The 18,815-nt window shown below is 42.3% G+C and overlaps 1 protein-coding gene across 4 annotated transcripts in view; it reads right to left on the reverse strand.

The window, feature by feature from the left end:
- Positions 1–2,586: 2,586 nt before the first annotated feature.
- Positions 2,587–18,815, reverse strand: part of LPAR1 (lysophosphatidic acid receptor 1) — a 67,245-nt gene continuing 51,016 nt past the window's right edge. For all 4 annotated transcript variants that reach the window (XM_059492607.1, XM_059492608.1, XM_059492609.1 and 1 more), the window contains exon 4: positions 2,587–3,624. In XM_059492607.1, the coding sequence (XP_059348590.1) occupies positions 3,323–3,624 (302 nt within the window). In that variant the 3' untranslated portion in view covers positions 2,587–3,322. The remainder of the gene's footprint in view (positions 3,625–18,815) is intronic.

Below are 18,815 nucleotides of genomic sequence, written 5' to 3' on the forward strand. Positions count from 1 at the left end.
AACTTCAAGAGGATTTACTTGGACCAGAAGCAATCAGCAACAAAAGAATTTTAATGACTGTGGGAGGATCGTTGGTATTTTAAGAAGTCTTCTAAAACCTTTTGAAGAATTTGAGATAAGTAAAAATAAGTGGGGCAATCTTTTTCCCTAAGTACTTTGTACCATGTTTTCACATAGCAGAAGTGAGCTCTACAACTGCACAATGTGGCTGGAAAATCTGAATAGAAGACTAAAACTTAAAAAAATTCTGAGATGACAACAAATGGCTGGGAACCATTCTAAGGAACACAGCAAATGGGTCCTTCTATTCCAGGCTCTGGTTTTTATTCTCTTTGCTCACTGGAGCTTTAATTTCATTAGCTTGCAAAGAACTACTCAATTCACAGATCAGATTTCTTAAGGATATAGGAACAACATGTCAACAACACAAAGCACTAATCAAATTGTTATACAGCAGCCGTATGCTCGGTGAGCTCCTCTAGCAGAATGGTACAAGCAATATTCCTCCTGCTGCATTTGATCTGAAATATTGCACTTCACCTTGCAGAAGAAAAGACACCTGCTGTCAGACATGCTCCTGGATTAATATACCTGACAATGGAATTTACCTGCTGCTAAGAGTTCAAAAGGTTCACCTTCTGGAATTGTTGAGTGACTCCTTGGGTTGAACTATGTACCTGGACAGCAACTGCCCTCTGTCACAATCACAGCGACGACAGAAATCCTCCCTGGACATCTGTCTTCACAAGAGGCCTTTGGACCCACCCATGTTCAAACAACCACACCACTCCTGTTTTCAAGTTATTCACCCATGGCTTCTCAAAACCACCAGACTTCCAGCAGGTTAAACTAGGGTGAATGATTTGCTGCTATTTTGTAACATCATCCTCCCACCCTATCCAGATGAGATTCAATAAAAGCATGCAAATAGCAGTGAAAAGAACATGGAAAGGACAACTCCCAGCTCAAAAACCCCCAAACCTTAGCCAAGCCAAAAGTGTCTACAATCTTCTGCTTTCGTGGGGATGTTAGGGGCAGGAAAAAGTGCTCTTGCTGAATTCAAGGAAGAAAGGAACTCCAAGCATTCTTGAGAAAAAGAAATTTTTGTTTTACTCAGATATCTGTCTTTGGAGGCAGTCTTACCCTCTCCTTTCTTCTGCTTACCTGCACTAGTTCAAGTATCAAGCAGGCACTAAGGAAAATATATGAGTGGATAAGCAAGCAGATGCTTTTAAATGAAAAAGTTCATGCAGCCTGCTTTTCTGTTTCTCACTACAGTTATGCAAATAAAAACAAATCCATCTGTACATTCACTTGCTCTCAAATACAGTCAGAAAAAAGACTGGTTTTGTTCAAAGCCAGTGGATATATTCAAAACCTTGGTCAACTGGCAGACAATGTAATGTTTATTCGTTCTGCCTACTCCACTTTCCACAGTGTCCACACAAAACTAGCTTGACTGTTCAGGTGGATTTCAGTTTTACTGAAAGCAGTGTCATAACTCTCACTTCATTCTGTGGAGGCAGGATTTGTTCACTTGTTTCTCTTCCCTCTCTAAGCAAGGAACTGCCTATTCCAAGCAATTTTTTGCTTGGAAGCATAAAATCCAAGCATCTCCTCAAAGCCAGAGATGTTGAAAATACTGGATTTTGCTGAGCTGACCCTCCACTCTCCATTTTTTCCCTGCCCAAATGGGAGAATAGCATCCCTTAAGTTACATTCCAGTATGGTAAAATGAAGGATATGTATGTCTGGGTTGTTTTGTTTTGCGAGGTTATTTTTTTGTGAGTGAGTCTTTTTCCCTTGTTTTTTTCTTTTGCCTTTTTTTTGTTTTGTTTTGTTTTGTTCCCCCCCCCCCCCCCTTTTGTTTTTCCTTTTCGTTGTAGAGGCAATTACAATGACGAAAACAGCGCCAGGAATTTGCTGTTGATATATTTTACATTGTTAGGATAACACAGAGTTTCCTGGAAGGAGGTCCCAAGTTTTTTATCAGCAAGATCCCACCTTTGCTGACATGTACCCTTCTTGATGAGTTTTGTTTACTATCAGTGATTCTTGGTAACTGATATTCACATGAGTGACATTTCTCTTCAAAACAGTCTCATATTGAAAAAACCCACCTGTTAGCTTAGGTACTTATAACAGTGTACATGTGTGGCTATTATCTGTAATATGGTCCAGTCATTTGGATTGGATGACTAGCCTATAAAGTGTTGACTTCACAACACAAAATTGTGCCTTGGTTCTTAGTAGCCCACTGCTTTTGAAATGAAGGAGGCATCATTTGAATGGTACCCTACAAATACTTCTCAGTGCAAAAATGCCGAAGGTGTTTTGTTTTCAGTTATAGGAAAGGTTCCATAAAAACATACCTTTTCTTTTTTGCCATTAAAAATTTATATGCTTTTTGCCATGAACAAGAAAAGCATTCCAAGAATATGCCACAAATACAACTTTTGTAATCTACCAACCTGACTGTAGCCCTTTAAGAGCCTTAGGGATGTATCCTACTTTAAGAACTTATCCATAAAAAACTTGGTACCCCTTACATATTACAAATTTCATACTGTACTTCAAAGAAGAACCTTATATACATTGTGACTAAAGTACTGTTTATTTCATAATCTAAACAAACACTGGAATACAGTCTATGTTTTTCTACTTTCCGGCAGACTTTACAAAGAGATTTTTTTTTCATAATTGAAACAATCTGCATACACACAGAACATGCATTCTCTAACACCAATAATGAAGGTAAGAAGAGTCAGTTTCCCTCATCTTCCTGTTGCCTGTGTTAGAAAAAAATACTTTTCTTTTTACTGTAGTTATGACAGTGTGGCTAAGGATACAAAGACAAGAGCATAGTTTTACTCCCTGCACAGAAAATGTTCATCACAAGCATGCTGATGGTGATACATATTACATGTCTATTAAATGATAGGCATATTTTTATCCCCTTTACTCCCTTTTTAAAAATACTAAGTGGCTACATGTAAATGCAGTGAAGCAGGTATAAGCTTAATTAATCAGAGTTGATTCAGACTGGCACCAAGATGCAGCAAAGTCCGACAAAGTCTCAGCAAGGCTTTCTGTGGATCACTGATGGCCTCTTCTGCAAAGCAACCACGTTCTACTTTTTCAAAGCAGAAATCAAAGGCTTTGCAGCACGGCCAATCCTGTGGGCAGGGCAGTCTGCGCCGGTACGCCAGGCACCCTGGAAAAGATGCACTTGTAGTCCATTAGTGTTTGAGAAAACGTGAGTGGGTTACCTTCCCCGGGGCCACGCCTGCTGCTCTGTGTGGGCCAGGGGCTGGCCGTGGTGTCACACCACGGAGTGGTCGTTGCTGTGCACGCCAGCCAGGATGGTGTGGTTCAGGGACGAGGCCGAGCGGTCCGAGCCCTCGGTGGGGCCGTTGGCGCTCTCGCTGCGCTGGCAGCACAGGATCTGCTTGAACGTCGCGCTCATCTCCTTGTCCCGGTAGGAGTAGATGATGGGGTTCATGGCAGAGTTGAACTCTGCCAGGAGCAGGAAGAATTTTTCATAGGCCAGGACATTGCACTGGGGACAGCAAACGTCGAGGAGCAGCAAGACTAATCCTGGGGTCCAGCAGATTATGAAAGCACCTAGAAAGAGAAAGAATGGACAAAACACAAAGTCTACAAATATACTAATATACCATTACTTGTCAAAATTCCACAAGAACCATCCAGACAGAAGCAGCAATGGTTAATTTTCTCTTTCAGGATCACTGTTCCCACACTCTCTTTTCACTGACCCAATGAGAGGGATGCCTTTCAAAGATCTGTAAATGGTTACGGGCAGCACATCAAAAGAGCAAGACACACCCCTAAGCCCCAGTCCCAGACCCCCACCATCTGAAACTCTGCTTGGCAAATACATTTACATTTAAAGTTGATAATGAGGAACATTTTTTCCCTTCAGCTAGAGACCTCTGACTAATCAATCTCTTGATCAGAAGAAACAATACTGCAATTTACTTCTCAAACTAATAACAACAAAGAAAACCTTTCTGTGAGTGCTGAAAAAGAAAAAGAGAAAGAAAAGGAGTGGTGCAGGCAGCAATTCTCAAGAAAAAGAAAGCCTGGTTCTTGTTAACCCATTTCAGCCCCCTTATGTAATGGAAAGTCCTAAACACACATCCTTCTTGCACTGAAATGCCGTCCTTCAACGGATCTACTTCTTTTCTTAGGGGTCTATTCAATCAAAATTCAGAGGCTCATCAGGCTTCAATAGTGTCAAAGCCACAGAGTCTTACACAGATTAAAATGCTTCCCCCCTCCTTTCTCTGTTTTCCAAAGAAAGAACAAAGCCCAGAACAAAATTCAGAGCTCAATGCAGAAATTAAGTCAAATGCTTTGTACTTTATTGGGAGTACTGAATTAAAGGAAGATTGTAACTCCTTGCAGGAGTTACAGGAGGTTAGAGAGGCTTTAAATATAAGCTCTGCTGGGGAAGCCCTTACACACCAGTCATGTCAGAACAAAGACAGGGTTCCTGAGATTTTCCAGGCTGCTTTACTGAGGTGGAAACCAAAATCTTATCAACACTGAGCAGGATTAGCACAGGCAGCAGCAATAAGGACTTCCCAGCACTACGCTGAGAGCGCTGTCTTCAAACTGGTTCTCCCATCACTGTGGTATTTATTTGTTTATATACTGCTCCTGTTTTTATTACAGTGATGGCCTCTTGCAGTACTAGCACCTAAGTCAATTCCCACACCAGGCAGACTTTGCCATGCCTGCCAAGAAGGTGCCAGCCATTTCCAGCTTGGGCAGTGACAACTGTAAATTGTGCAGTTTGGACAGCAAACCCAGGTAGATCAAATAGAAGATTTTCCAAAGGGTCTGCAAGCCTGCAATACACACCAGGGGACAGACACAGGAAATCACACACACAGGCTTTTTACATACCAAAAAGCATCCCTAAACTGAGTTTGCTTGCAACTAATGGTGCCACTCAATGCCTATTGCTTTGCTGACCAACAATGCTCGTCAATGGAAAGAAGCTGGGGGATGAATTGCCAGCTGCCAGGTAAAAGCATTGAGCTCTCTCACCAAATGACTTTGTTAGGGTCCCTGGCAGCAATTTGACAGCATGGGGATGAAACTCTCCCAAGCTGAGGTGGCATCAAACACATGAACCCGCTTCGTAGCTTTTGTCTTTTTGCAGCTCTTTTGGATTCCAGCAGTCCTATAAAAGAGTACTTGAAACCCATGCAAAGGACTAGAGGCTTTTGTCCCTTCCTTTTACCTGTTGCCACAAGAGTAGAAAACTGCATTTCTCTATTTGCAGCATTGTCCATGCTGATAGAATCTGCCCCCTGCACAGAAAAGCTCTGCTGAGCTGCTTTTTGCAGAAACAAAGTCATTAATTCAAATTCAACAACTCACTGTTGAAATTGTGCATGTTGTGTTCAGCCTCCTAGCTAGTAAGGCAGCAGTGCACTTTGTTTTAGCTTAAGCATGTATTTTCTTCTCTATAGGCTGCCTTGGGAGAACAACATCAGAGATGGGAACACTGCGAGTCATGGGATCTACAGTGAAGGACAAAAGACAATGACAGCATCCTCACTAGGCCTGTAGCAGAAAAGTCCAATGTGGAAACAATGGAGCTAGCAGGAAAGCTCTCATAGCATTGTTCAAAGTTGCAATTGAGGGCTTCCAATTTTCCATTTTTTTTTAAATCTGTTGCTAAGGAATAACAGAATGTTCTGTTGGCATAATTTTTGATATGTTAGAAACAGTCGCAAAAAGCTCTACGGGGAGGCAGATAGGAATTTTCTCCTGAGAAAGTCCCAAAGTCATCCAGAAAAATCCACATGCACTGCACTGCACTGAACACTTGTCTCAGATGGAGTTCCTGAGCCTCTCTGCTCTCTGGGCTCCTCAGTATCTTAGACAGGTCTGATAACCTATGTGCTGAGGCTTGATTGGCTGCAATCAAGAAAAAGTGGACTGTGGTTGAGCAACCAACTAACTGCTCTGTGCAGCTCAGGCTACACTGAAAAATGATAAAAACAAAAGTTGCCTTCCCATCCAGCTCTGGAAGGAAGTCACCATTGTGCAAGTTGTCACCCTTCTGCTCCTAGCAAAACATCCCCCCCATGCTAATGGCTCTGGCAGCTTATGAAGTGCTTGTAAATGGTTGCACAAAAATGCCTCAGCTTTGCTCATTTTATTTAACTGTTGGTACACTGGAAAATACTGAGAAGCATCACTCAGGTAAGGATATTTTTGAATTAGATACAGAGGAAAACATAAATCTCAGACTCTTAATACTTCAGATTTAGGAAACTTCATCTGGTTAAACATGGGATTCTTTTTCTGCAAGGAAAACAAGGATAGATTTTTTTTCCCCCTCTTAGAATATTTGTTGAAGTAAACTGGAAGTGAAATTAAATTCTTCACCTCCCAGAAATCTGTTGTGAATTGACTTCACCAAGAATGAGGATCTAAAAATACCACATTTAATAAAACAGAGACATCCAAAAGCTTCCTGCTGCCATATACTGGAAAGCCTTAAGCATACACCAAAATACTGATGTTTTTCTGCTCAGAATCAGAACTGAGAGCAGTCTGAAGTACAGTATTAGTAATTTCCAGGAGCATCTTTACATTTTACAAACTTGGTCAAACCTAAATTACAATAACATACAAAGCAGATCTGTTGCATTCAGTTACTTGAACTTTTGTGGATATGCCAGAGTCGTACCAAATTTATGTCTTTGGCACTAGGAGAGCCCAACATACTTGAAAAAAACTGCAGACTTTATGTCTTTGGGTGGCTGAAGAGCACTGTTCCCTGGACAGAGAGCACCTTGCGATATTACCTCCAGCCCTGGCAGTCCTTCAAAGGTGATGGCACTGCAAGAAGCTAAATGAGCTCTTCAGTTGCAGCAGAAGGAACATTCCCATGGAGCACAGCCAAGGTCTGTCCTGTGGGTCAGGCCACTGAGGGCTGGGTGAAGAAGGAATGCCAATCAGGCTGAATGCCCATCAGGGGTCAATGGCTAGCCATTAGACAGGAAAGCTTGAGGAAACCAGAAAAATAGCACATTTTAAAAGATTGAAGGGTCCCTATGGACTGAGAACCATGTTTTACAGCAGGAATGAGTTACAAAAAAGCACTTATCTAATTTTCTGCTGAGGTGTGATACCTCTTGTCACAATAAGAAATGAAAGTCTGACTCTTTGTGCATTGTCTGTCTTGCAGAGCTGTGGTAGAAGTCCACTGGAGGCTTTCCAGTGTCCGTGATATGACTACATCTCATCTGTCTTGAGCCCTTGTCTGGTGCATCAGCACAGATTATGTTTCCATGGTAGCTGGATGTTGGAAACTCTTGGGTAAATGAGACAAGGCCTCACAGCAAGGTTTGATTGCAAGACACTAAAAACTATTGTAGGCATAGGCATATGAAGCCAGCCATGATAAATCACACAAAAATCAGTGAGAGCAAGAACAAAAGAGAAAACAACTCCAAAAACCAGCAGCAGAAAAGAAATAAACTACACAAGAATAAACACTGATGAGCTAGTCACTCATTACTAGGATACCAGACTGGATGGCTACTCATGAAGCTTCTTGTGTTAGCAGGCAAAGTGTTTCCTAAGCAGCACTCTTTTTTCTTTTTTTTTTTTTTTTTTTCTTGTCTTTTGCCTTGGAGAGCCTATGTCTGTGTTTATTCTGTGAACATTTGTTTTCCTCTAACTCAAAAAAGCAAAATAAAAGAAGCACTTCTGCTTCTGCCAAGTCATACACTGCTGTCCTTCAGAGGCTCCAGAGGGATGTAGCTCTTGTCAATGCACACCTATTCTGAAACACCCTTCTTCTCTGCCTTAACCACACTGTGTCCCTTTCATGTGCTCTCTTCCATTCATCTTGTGTGTTAACCCTGATATCTGGCATGGGCTCACACTCACCCTGCAAATTCCTCAGTCTGTGTGGAGAGGAAAAATGTTGAAAGGGCCTCTTTTACGGAGTGAGAGAAGAAAAAAAAAAATCTCTCCTGTATTTGCAGTTTTTTAAGGATTACAGGAATAGGATACGGAACTAGCATATCAAAGACAGAAAAGCAGAAAAGATGCATTCCATCTGAACTGCAGGAATGTTTATAATCTGCTGCTGTTGCCCGTCTACTCTTGTCCATCTGCTGTCTGTCCTCTCCAAATCCCCTCCTGCCCTCAGAGTGGTACTGGTGGCAGGCAGCTGCACCCCCTCTTCCTCTGGGACTACAGTGACTGAGAGAGGAAAGGGCATTGAACGTCACTGTTATCACTGTTACCACAGCTACCAGCAGGGAGAAGAGTCCTTCTGCACTTGGTGCAGGCTAAATGCAATGCTCTCAGAAAATGATTTGTTTTAATTAACAAAACCATAGCCAAAAAGGGCTGCAGAAGTGCCTGGCATTTTCGACATTCTGATTTAATCCCACCCTCATCAGGGAAAGCCACTTGCCATGCTAGCTGAGGTGAAAGCTCATCAGCTGCAACACAACTGCACTTCTTCATGTCCTAGCCATCTGTAAACTGTATTAATAGTCCTTCTTATCACACTGAGCATTGTTTTGTGCATGGCTTGAACAGAGATGAGTACTGCAAGTATGCAATAGTGCCTATTTACAGCTGTGTACTGTTTTCCCCTGACACAAACATGACAGCATAAAATCTAAAATGAATGAATGACCATAGATGCCAAAGATCACAAAGAGCATTTATCATGCTCTAAACATACAGAGTGTAGATGCGATTCTTCTAATTCTAGTCTGACTTAATTTTTCCCACTTTTGACACAACACTATTACAATATATGCTAATAGTTCTTGGTAGATGAAAACACTGTTGTTGATTTTTGTATTTTTTGCTGGAAATATTAACATAGAGGTAATGTTTGCTTTGACCCTGGAATTTTCATGTGAAGAGATAAAATGTGACTACCACATTTTGATCAGATTACTAGATTTAATTGTTTGCTAAACTTGAAAAATTCTGAAGAACTTGATATATGAAAGGCTTGCCTCTCGATCCACAGACTCCAAAAGACTTGAGAAGGATGACAGTGAAGGAAAGTCCTTGAAAAATACCCCTGGTGGGGGAGAGCTGCCTACCGGGTAGAGGTAAGGATGGCCATGCTCAAAAAGGTGCTATCAGAACAGCTTCATTTATTGAAGGTGTCTTTATTTAAGAAAGCTGTATGAATTATGAAAGAGTGAGAGATTCATAGCACACTCCTGCAGTTTTTGACTGATTGTAAAATGCTGCCTTCTCTGACGTGCCTCTGGGAGACTTTAACACTATGGGTACCTTTGCGTTTCAAGCCAAACCTTCATCTTGTGAGGCTGTGTGTGAAAGAAAGAGGAAATATCTCCAGAAAGAAAGATGTAAAACAGTGTAAAACAGGAAATGAGAAACAATGCAAACTTTAAAAAAATCTACATTAATATTCATGCAACGCTATCTTTATCATATACTTTCCTAAGATGATTTGAAGCAAAAGGATGTGAGCACATAAGAGAAAATACACAACTAGAGACCATATGAAAGAGGCTGTGTGATACAAGTTACTATCTTGTCTTTCATGACAGTATATATGCCCCATCCCTAGGGATCTGTGTTCTAGTCTCCTGGGAGCTGAGCTGCTCTAAATGTGCAAGTTATAGATAAAACCCTATCCTCAGCCATATCAAATATCTTAACTTTGCATGAATTCTGTAACTGTCAGGTTTGGGAGATTTTTCCGTCTACTGTACCCATGCTTTGTAAAGAGATTTTAGAATAAACTGGTTAAGCTAGTATTGCATCAGATCCCTGATTCCCTACTTTTCCACAGCTACATGTACATGCACAGTCCAACCCCTTACTGAATCTTGTTTTGGGAATTTCAGCTAGCAAGTTTGGCCAGACTTTGTACAAAATAATGGCAGGATTGTGTAGGAATAGAGAAATCATGTCTTGCTCAAAAATGTGTTTCCTCTTCTCAGCAGGAATTCAGAATGTGTCTGCTTCAAACATTTGTTCTCACCTTTGAAGGTGAACAGAATTTTTGGTGTTTAAGGCATGGCTATCTTTGTCAACAAACCATCCCTTCTCTGAAGAACCCATCTGCTTCCACCTTCACACATTTGTCTGGTTTAAAACATGTTAATGACTTAACATGAAAGCAGCCTTGGGGCTCTGCCTGTGCTCTGGCTGAGCTGGGAGGACCAGCAAGCCTCGAACCCAAGGAGTTAAATCCTGTGTATATTACCATAACCTCTTTCTGGGCCTCAATATGTAGTATTTCACGTGTGTCTTTTCATCTATCCAGTCCTCATCACCTTATTTCATTTCAGAAAAAATAAAGTAAAAAACTCTTTCTAGGGGGACACACCATCTTGACTACCAATGATATTTCTGCTGGCACCTAGACTCCTTTGCTACAGGCTGGCCTCTGCTCTACCTGCTCTCTTCCAGCACTCACATCATCACATTGCCCCTGTTGAAAAACACATAAATACCTTGGTGAAATCTTTACGTCAAAGTCTTTCTTTTAAACCAGACACACTTTGGCACTTATACCTGCTACACAAAGGGTTAACTGAAGAAACATCTGACCTAATATGGTGCTACAGCATTAGCCAATAATCCCTCTGGCATCACTGGCTGCATGGCCACCATCTCTGAGCAGCATGGAGATACACAGACACAAAATGCCTGTGGTCAGTAGGGCTGTATCTACAGTGATCATACCTTCCCTTACTCAGAGTGAGCCAACATCTTTCATCTTCTCTCCCTGCTTCACTTTGCAAATCCAGACCAGAGGTGATGAAGAGCAGCTTTCCCCTCAGCCAGACTCCCAAGTGGCAGCTGTGGGGATGTTTGTGACCTTGCTCTCTGCAGCACCTTGTGCTTACTGCCCCGAGTGCTCACTGGCACGTGCTGGAGGCAGGGTATGCTGACATTCAGAGTCCTGGCTTTCCTTCTGGAGATCCTATCTGCTGCATGGCTTCCCACCTGGACACCACCAGGTGGTCCTTCCACAGAGCCTGGCCCCAGATGTGGATGTTTCCCATCCCGCACGGTCCCCAAGCACTGTGGTATCCCTGTAGCATCTGCAGGTTTGACAGAGTCAAACAGCAAAAAGACAGAAAAGACTGGGGAGGACCAATAACTAAAATAAAACTAACTGAAGAGAAAATGAAACTTAGCAGTAGCAACCCACCAGAAGTGATCTGCTTATTTCATGGGTACTTGCCAAGCTCTAGCCCAGGTTAACACCTGATGTAATTCGCCACCAGATGCTTGCAGTCTTACAAGTGGGTGTACTGGTTTGTGGCCAGCTGATCCAGCTGCCCTCAAGTATTCCACAGCTGACATCTCTGAAGGAGAACTCCAGTGCTAAAGCAAATGGAGGAGACCAGGAGGGTTTCTCAATTGACATCTGCAAACCGAAGGTGTTTGAATAGCCCTCTTTTAGAACGCACTTGTAATGGTTTTAAAGAACAAATTGCACAGAGGAATGTGCAAAACGTATTCTAAAAATAAAAGCTTAATCCTGCTGTGATTTATCTGTAACCATTTGAATCCCTCAACACAAGAAAAATGGAATTTGCTCCTGACCTAGTAACTGCAGGAGAGAGATGGTGCACTGCCCCTCTTAAAAGGGAGAAACTAAGGCTTTTATCTATAGAAAGCATTTTAGACAAAAACAGGAAGTCATTAAATGCCAGTGGTCAGCATTTCAACTGATTTCTAAATCCATAAAGATATGTGAAGCTCATGTCTGAATAAAAGCTTGGCTGTTGCCAAAGCAATCTGATTATTTATCTTTGTGTAAAGAGAAACAGTAGTCCTCATGGAGTTTCTCTGTTGCCAAAAAACCTGACACACAGAGGAAATTTTGGTGTCTCTTTCAGTTTTCTGGTGTTCTAGACAAGTCTTTACGCTCTAACTTGAAAACAAATACTCCTACAGTCCCAAATCAATGCTGGTAGCTTGGCTGGAAAATGAACACGTAAGCGCAGCTGATAACAGGCTCCTGGTACTGGTCTCCCTAGATTGCAGGAAAAAGAAAAGCAGGCAAGAGATATCTGGGGAAAACTAGAAGCAAGAACCATAGAAAACCAGAAAGACCTGGGTTGGAAAGGCCCTTGAACATCCAATTCTAACCTCCCACCATGAGAAGGGATGCCACACATTTCATCAAGTTGCTCAGAGCCCTGTCCACAAACCCTTCCAGTGATAGGACAGTCACAATTTCTCTGGGCAAACTTTCCAGTGCCTCATCACCCTTATAGTAAAGAATTTAGTCCTAATTTCTAATCTTAATCTACTTTTCCATTTAAAGCCATTTCCGTTTGTTCTATCACTCCATGCTCTTGTAAAAAGTCCCTTTTCAGTGTTCTTGAAGGCCCCTTTCTGGTACTGAGAGCTGCTATAGGCTCTTCCCAGAGTCTTTTCTTCTTCAGGCTGAACAAACCCAATGCTCTCAGCCTGCTCCAGCCCTCTGATCACCTTGGCTCTTCTCTGAATTTGCTCTAATGGGTCCAATAAACAACCTTTAGCTCATACCTGGCGACCTGTTTCCACCCCCTAGTCCAAACTCGGTTAGGATTCTGTTTAGGGGCCCTGATTGCTCATAGGAATGACTTGGGACTTCAGGTGGGGGTCACCAGGTCTCCTGAAAGATGAAGATGCTTCTGCAGAAGTGAAGGCTCACTGCAAGAGGTGGTGCGAGGCCAGGGCAGGACAGTTGGCGCATGCAAGCAGGGCTCGCAGACTGGACTCTCCTCTGCCTGCTTCTGCAGGGTACATTTAGTATGCTTGGGACTTACTTGGGTGTTTCACTGCTGTTTTAGCAGCTGCAGTTTCCAATCACAGAAAAATAATTCACAGCCATGTTGAAAAAGCCCTGTTCTGCCCACTTTTCCTACAGAAATCCATATAACTTCTGTGGTACTCTGCTACATAGTCAGAATGCTATGCTCAAACAATACAGCATATTTAGCAGATACCAAACAACTTTGCTATGTGAGGTTGTTTAATTGTATTTTCCTTTGTTGTTAAGGACATTAAGTGTTACTGGTATTATGTTTGGATAAGCTCCAGTTGCAACACAAGATTCCAAATGAAGCCTGGGTGGATGCAATTTAATATGTAAAGGACTGCCTTGATTCTTACATAAGATTAAACTAATAATATTAGAAAAAAAATATTAGCCTCTGTTGGTTCCCTTAATAGGAATAAAACTATTTTATTTAACATGCTAATACTGGACTCTGAGTAGGAGAAAGTGTTACCAAGTGTTACCAGCTCTACCTCAACTGCAAGAAAACTGTGTGTGCTTTAATTTATATAGCCATACTAACACTTATCTGATTATAGCTATCTGGTTAAGCTGTGGTAGACATCCTTTGAGGGAACTGCATTAAGATCAGTCACAGAAAGTGATTTTAAGAAGCAGAATCCATGCTGACAGCTGTGCTTTTCAGAAAACGAAGAGCACAAGCTCCAAATTGAAATGGGCAACAGGGTAAGCCCCTAAGGATAAGGGAATGCCACTCTCGGATAAACCTGCTTGGGAAAATCTGCCTGCCTTTGGACAAGTTAGAAAAGCCTTTCTAGTCCTCACCTGAATATAACAAATCAAGCTACTGCCTTAAAGCAAAAGCAGCCTTGGACAGACTGCACATGAATGGCACTATCACCTGAGTTGTCTGCACACCTCACCATCCAAGCTGTGTTAAGGTAATGCAGACATTAGTCAGGCTATCAGGCCATCAAGGAGGCACCTACAAATGGCACTGCTAAAACAGAGGGGAGCAGACAGATGTGGCATTGCATATCACAGGAGAAGCACTGAGTAGAGAACAACCTGTGTTTTGATTGTGGGAAGTATATACTTACAGATTGTCAAAAGGGCAAATTCTAGGTTTTGGCACTTAATTCTACATGTACCTGTTAAAAATTATGTAGATGAGGCTGGTATCTAGGGTAGAAAATATAGGTTTTGTTCTGCATTTCCACACTGTGAAGATGAGACATTGTTTAAAGGGATGCAGCTACCTTTTGGCTCTCACAGATTTCTCTGGATTCCTCATTAGGATGCTTGCTGTCTTGCTGCATAATTTCAGTGTGGTAACAACAGTATTTTCCATACTTCAAATGAGAAATTCAGTGAATAGGACTGGAAATGTTTAATTGCTGCTGATGGATTCCAGGGGCAGCTTCTCTGATGCTTCTCTAATAATTTACCATATCAGAATCTAGATTGATTTAAGATTTTCAGACAAATATAGAAGAGAGCTCTAATAAAACCTAGTCTCTCTTTCATGTCATATCATCAAGAATCACACACCCATGCATTATCTGGGGGGAAAAAGGTTTATCTTCAGCTAGCTCCTTCTCTCAGCAGTACACACTGGTGTAAAACCCTGAGTATGTGGCTACACCCTCATGACTACAAATGAGGGCATCCCAGTCTCATCCACTTAGAGGATTAGTCACTAAAACTGCTCCTGGGTTAGACAAGGGATGTGTCTTCTCCCTACTCCTTCTCCCTTCCCCCTACAACTAAGCTTCCCCAAAATCACTGCATTTGTTGGAGACGTGAGCTTGATTTGGCTTACAGAACAGATCCTTTTGTTTCCATTGGATTATAGGAACAGTCTTCTACCTTTGGCAGTCTGCTCTCCTGTTCTAAATTTAATCTCTGCTAAGAAAAGTATGGCACCTAAAAGTACCCAAGAGTAGTGCTTGGACTGTGCTAGCACCACATCCTTGGTTGCTTGGCTTAAAGATTGCCATATAAATAGCCTCTGAAACCACAAAAAAAGCACACTATCGTGCTTTTTTGAAGGTTACTCAGTCTGCGTATTTCTGAGGATGTGACTCCTTTGACCTCTGGCAGACAGTTTGCTCCAGTGTCCCTATAAAAGACTGTAGGTTTTGGCTATATATAACAGGGGACAACAATGATGAAGTTTAAAAAAAAAGGTGCTAAGTCTCTTAACTTTCAGTTCCCTTACTCCCACCCTCTTATGAAAGAGCAATTGAATAGCAACAGAAAAGTGAAATAACTGTCTGTGCCAAAAGTGGGCTGACTCCCAGCCACCTTCATCTCTTTCAGGGGTGTTCATGAGAAGTGCCAGACAAAGGTCATTCAGATCCAGCCCCTCTCTACCATGCAAGGAAAGCAGAGGTGTTAACACTGGTGCTTCCTCTGCATGCCTTCCTTGCTGCTTGGCTTTGTCCTGGGTTTTCTGCTGCTGGGCACGAGCAGGAGCTCCCACTGAACTCTTGGCCTCTCTAATGAGGCTGTCAAAGACAACAGTAATCATTCTCTTCTGTCACCTGCCTTCAGCCCAAGGGCAATGCAAACTTGTTTCTCACAGTGACACAGAGAAGAGATGCTGCTGCCAGGGCAGAGCTCATGGCTGTGGTCACACAGGGGCTGCTCCCCATGGATCTGCCAGTGAATGGGCTGCTTCTGCAGGGCAAGAACTTGAAGTCTCTTCCCTTTTAGCACTCTGTTTGCCATGGACTTCAGTCCTCAAGCGATGAGGGATTTATACGCCATCCAAAGTAAAATCTTTGCCAGCTGAAAATTAAACAATCCAGAATTTTTCAAAACAGAAAAGACAGTTTAAACAACTCTTTAAGATGCAGACCAAGCTGATCTGGTAAAAAAGCAGATCACCGTTATGTACAGCAGGGGTAGAACTCTACTTTTAAAAATAACCGCTAATAACAGTTCCATCAGATGTGGCAGATAATGACATACAATGCAGATCACACCATGGCTGCTAGAGACAGAAAATACTTGTGAAAGCATTTGCTTCACACTTGGAATGCCTGAGACTTCGTGCAGACAGTGATGAAGCATCCAGAAAGCAAGCCTAATGTGTTCTATCTCATCTGATGGCCCTTATAGCTGTCTAATCCCCTCCGGTTGATCCTGTGCCATCCCCAGGCACGTCTGTGGAGCATTCTGCCCTGACCCTCCGTGTGAACAGGCTCTAGGTGCAGGGCTGGGATGTTGGCTCCCAGGGAGGGGACAGCATACAAGCAGGGAGTCAGCCATCAAAGATACTGCAACCCCACTAACTCCCACAAGCAATTGCAAAAACAAACAATTGCAATCACCACAGCTGCACTGAAAGCTAGCCTCTGAAAGGAAAACAAAAGGCTCCTCCACACTCTGTGGAAACCCACAAGAAGTTTTGGCATAGTTATCAGTCTTCAAAAGAAGGTCTTAGTATGCAAAGGCTATCTACTGTATTGTGACCTGCTTTAAACAACACAGTGGATGCAGGATTGTGAAATAGAAAACTGAACTAGCACACGTCAGTTGTTGTTGCCTGATGGAAGAAGTAGTAAAGGACCAAGACTGCTACCAAACCACAAAGACCATTTCCACTTGCATTACATTCAGCAGCTGCACATTCAGCTGCAGCCCACCTAAGGGGCTGAGGAGGCAGTAAACTGACAGAGCAGCAGAAGGGGTGAAACAGGATCTAAAAGCATTTTGAGAGGATCAAAAAAAAGACACCTCCTCAAATCCCTGCTCCCAGCTTTTGTATTGCTCCATGTTAAAAAAAAAGCACCACACCAAGCAGAAAGGCTGTGCCCACCAGCACTGCTCAATATTACCAGCACATGTCAGATTATTTTGGGACAGACATGCTGATATATGAATCTGAAAGACTTCTCCAGGAGTGTGGTTTTTTATTTTGTTTCAGCAGATACTTGTAGGCTTGTGCCTAAAGTAAACAGGAAACTGCATGAGATAAAATGAGACCTTACAGGCAAAAAGGCCCTCCACTGAGGAATTTTTGGGTTTAAAATAAAAAAGATAAACAAGCAATTAGTACATTGAAAGAAAATCGCTTGCAAAATCCTTCTATTCAGCAAATTAATTGCTTCTAAGAAGTACCTCTGCTGTTCTAAATGAAATACAAAGCTTTTTTCCTTTTTCAGAAAAGATTAAAACTCTCCTTACTACTCAGCAATGCACTGAAGGGCACCACTCAGGGATGACTTTATTTTCTTTTAAAATGTTTTAACAATGGAATATTCAAGCAACACTGAGGTAAACTCCCACAAAGCAGCAGTGTGTATGGAAGATGCATAAAGAAAAAGCCCTGAGGCAAACTCAGATCAGCTTTTGCTGGACTTCATTTGTAGTTCCTGGTGATACTTGCTGGCTTCTCCTCATTTTTCTACAGAGTTCAGAGCAGCGGCCACACCAAAGTCAGGCTAGCTAAATGAGAGACAAATGCAAGGCAGAGGGGCCATTTCAGTGCTGTAGGAAAAGCCCATGCTTCCAGCTCCTTCTTATAAACTTTATAGCCTGGAGATTGATCACAGCTGTGCCTTAAATAATGAGCTAAACCAAACACCACTGCAAGCTTTTAATCTGCTGGGCTCTAACTGTTCTGCAAGCTACAAGGGGAGAAAAGGAGCAGGGATTTCTTTGTCCCTGGTGTTTTCTAGGAGAGAAAAGCAACAAGGAATGAGCCCACTTATTTGCCCTTCAAAAGAATAAGCACTCAGTTTCCTTAGGCATCCTGTGACATCACAAGCATTTTACTGTCATTGGTGTTCTTGCTGTTATATGCTATCCAAACCCTGATATTGTAATCCTGCTCATTAATTATCTACGAACATGAGAATACATAGCCATGAACAGTCTGACCTACTGCAAATTTGTTGATTTCACAGTACTTCCGGTACATATTTTTCTGAAAACAAGCACTCACTAATTATATTTTTCTTTGTGTGTTCTCTTGTCTTTAATTGCATTTATTAGAGAAAGCTCATTCAAGTTTCACCACCTTGAAGTCCCTTAAGAATGCAGCATCAGTGGCTAAGTTACAGGTACGGGGCAAGTAACATGGTCTGTGCAGGACAGTTTTCACTCCCTGACACTTTAATCCACTTTTTGTGGGGCTCATGTGTGAAGCTGGCTGAGCACTCTGCAAAGCCTGCAGTGTTGGGATGCCACAGGAGTCTCTTGGGTTGGTGAGTTCCATGCCCCATTGCACAAGAAATCATCCTGGTTACAGTCCAGCCACCCTTCCTCCTTACTGACACGGCTTTTAGGTGAACTTTCCTCTCGTCCCACCTGACCCATGGCTGGAGAAGCTTGCATCAGTCCCTGAACTATGGGGTTTTGTAAAACCCGAGGCGTGTGTGCTTGGGGAAGGGAATGAATGAGAATGGAGAGAAGCAGTACCCAGAAGAGAGACCCCTCTTACCCTCCCCAAACACGAGAGTTTTGTTCCAGTAAGTTATAAACACTGTTACTGTCTCAAATGGTACTGGATCTCATCTTTTCTCCGTGGGCCAGGGTAGGTCCCTACAGATTAAAACCACAACTGTTGAAATCCACCTTTTGGATGTTCACTGGCTGTGATGTGTTCCATGTTTATGCAATTATGGCAGCATGTTTCTGCAGATATGGCTGTATGTTTCATTCATAAAAGAAACAAACAAAAAACCAACAAAAAAGGCACCTGTAACTGACCCACAGCCTCCATCTCTTCCTTATTCTGCATGACAGACTAATTCCCATATCCATAAGGGTTACTTTGTGCAGGAGTTCAGGGCTGATGGGAAACGGCTGAACGCAGAGATCTCGCAAGGCTCAGTTGTGGCTGTAAAACACTGCTGCTAGCTGTGAAGTCTGAGCTTGAATGTTGCTGCAATGCAAGCTTTTTTCAGTAGAAAATTCACATGTTCAGAGTAGACGCAGTGCACAGGCAAGAGCAAAATCATCAATAAGTAAAGAAATGAGTTGGTTAGCTGATTGCATTGTC

This window comes from Ammospiza nelsoni, chromosome Z (assembly GCF_027579445.1).
Source record: "Ammospiza nelsoni isolate bAmmNel1 chromosome Z, bAmmNel1.pri, whole genome shotgun sequence".
In the NCBI taxonomy this organism is placed as follows: domain Eukaryota; kingdom Metazoa; phylum Chordata; class Aves; order Passeriformes; family Passerellidae; genus Ammospiza; species Ammospiza nelsoni.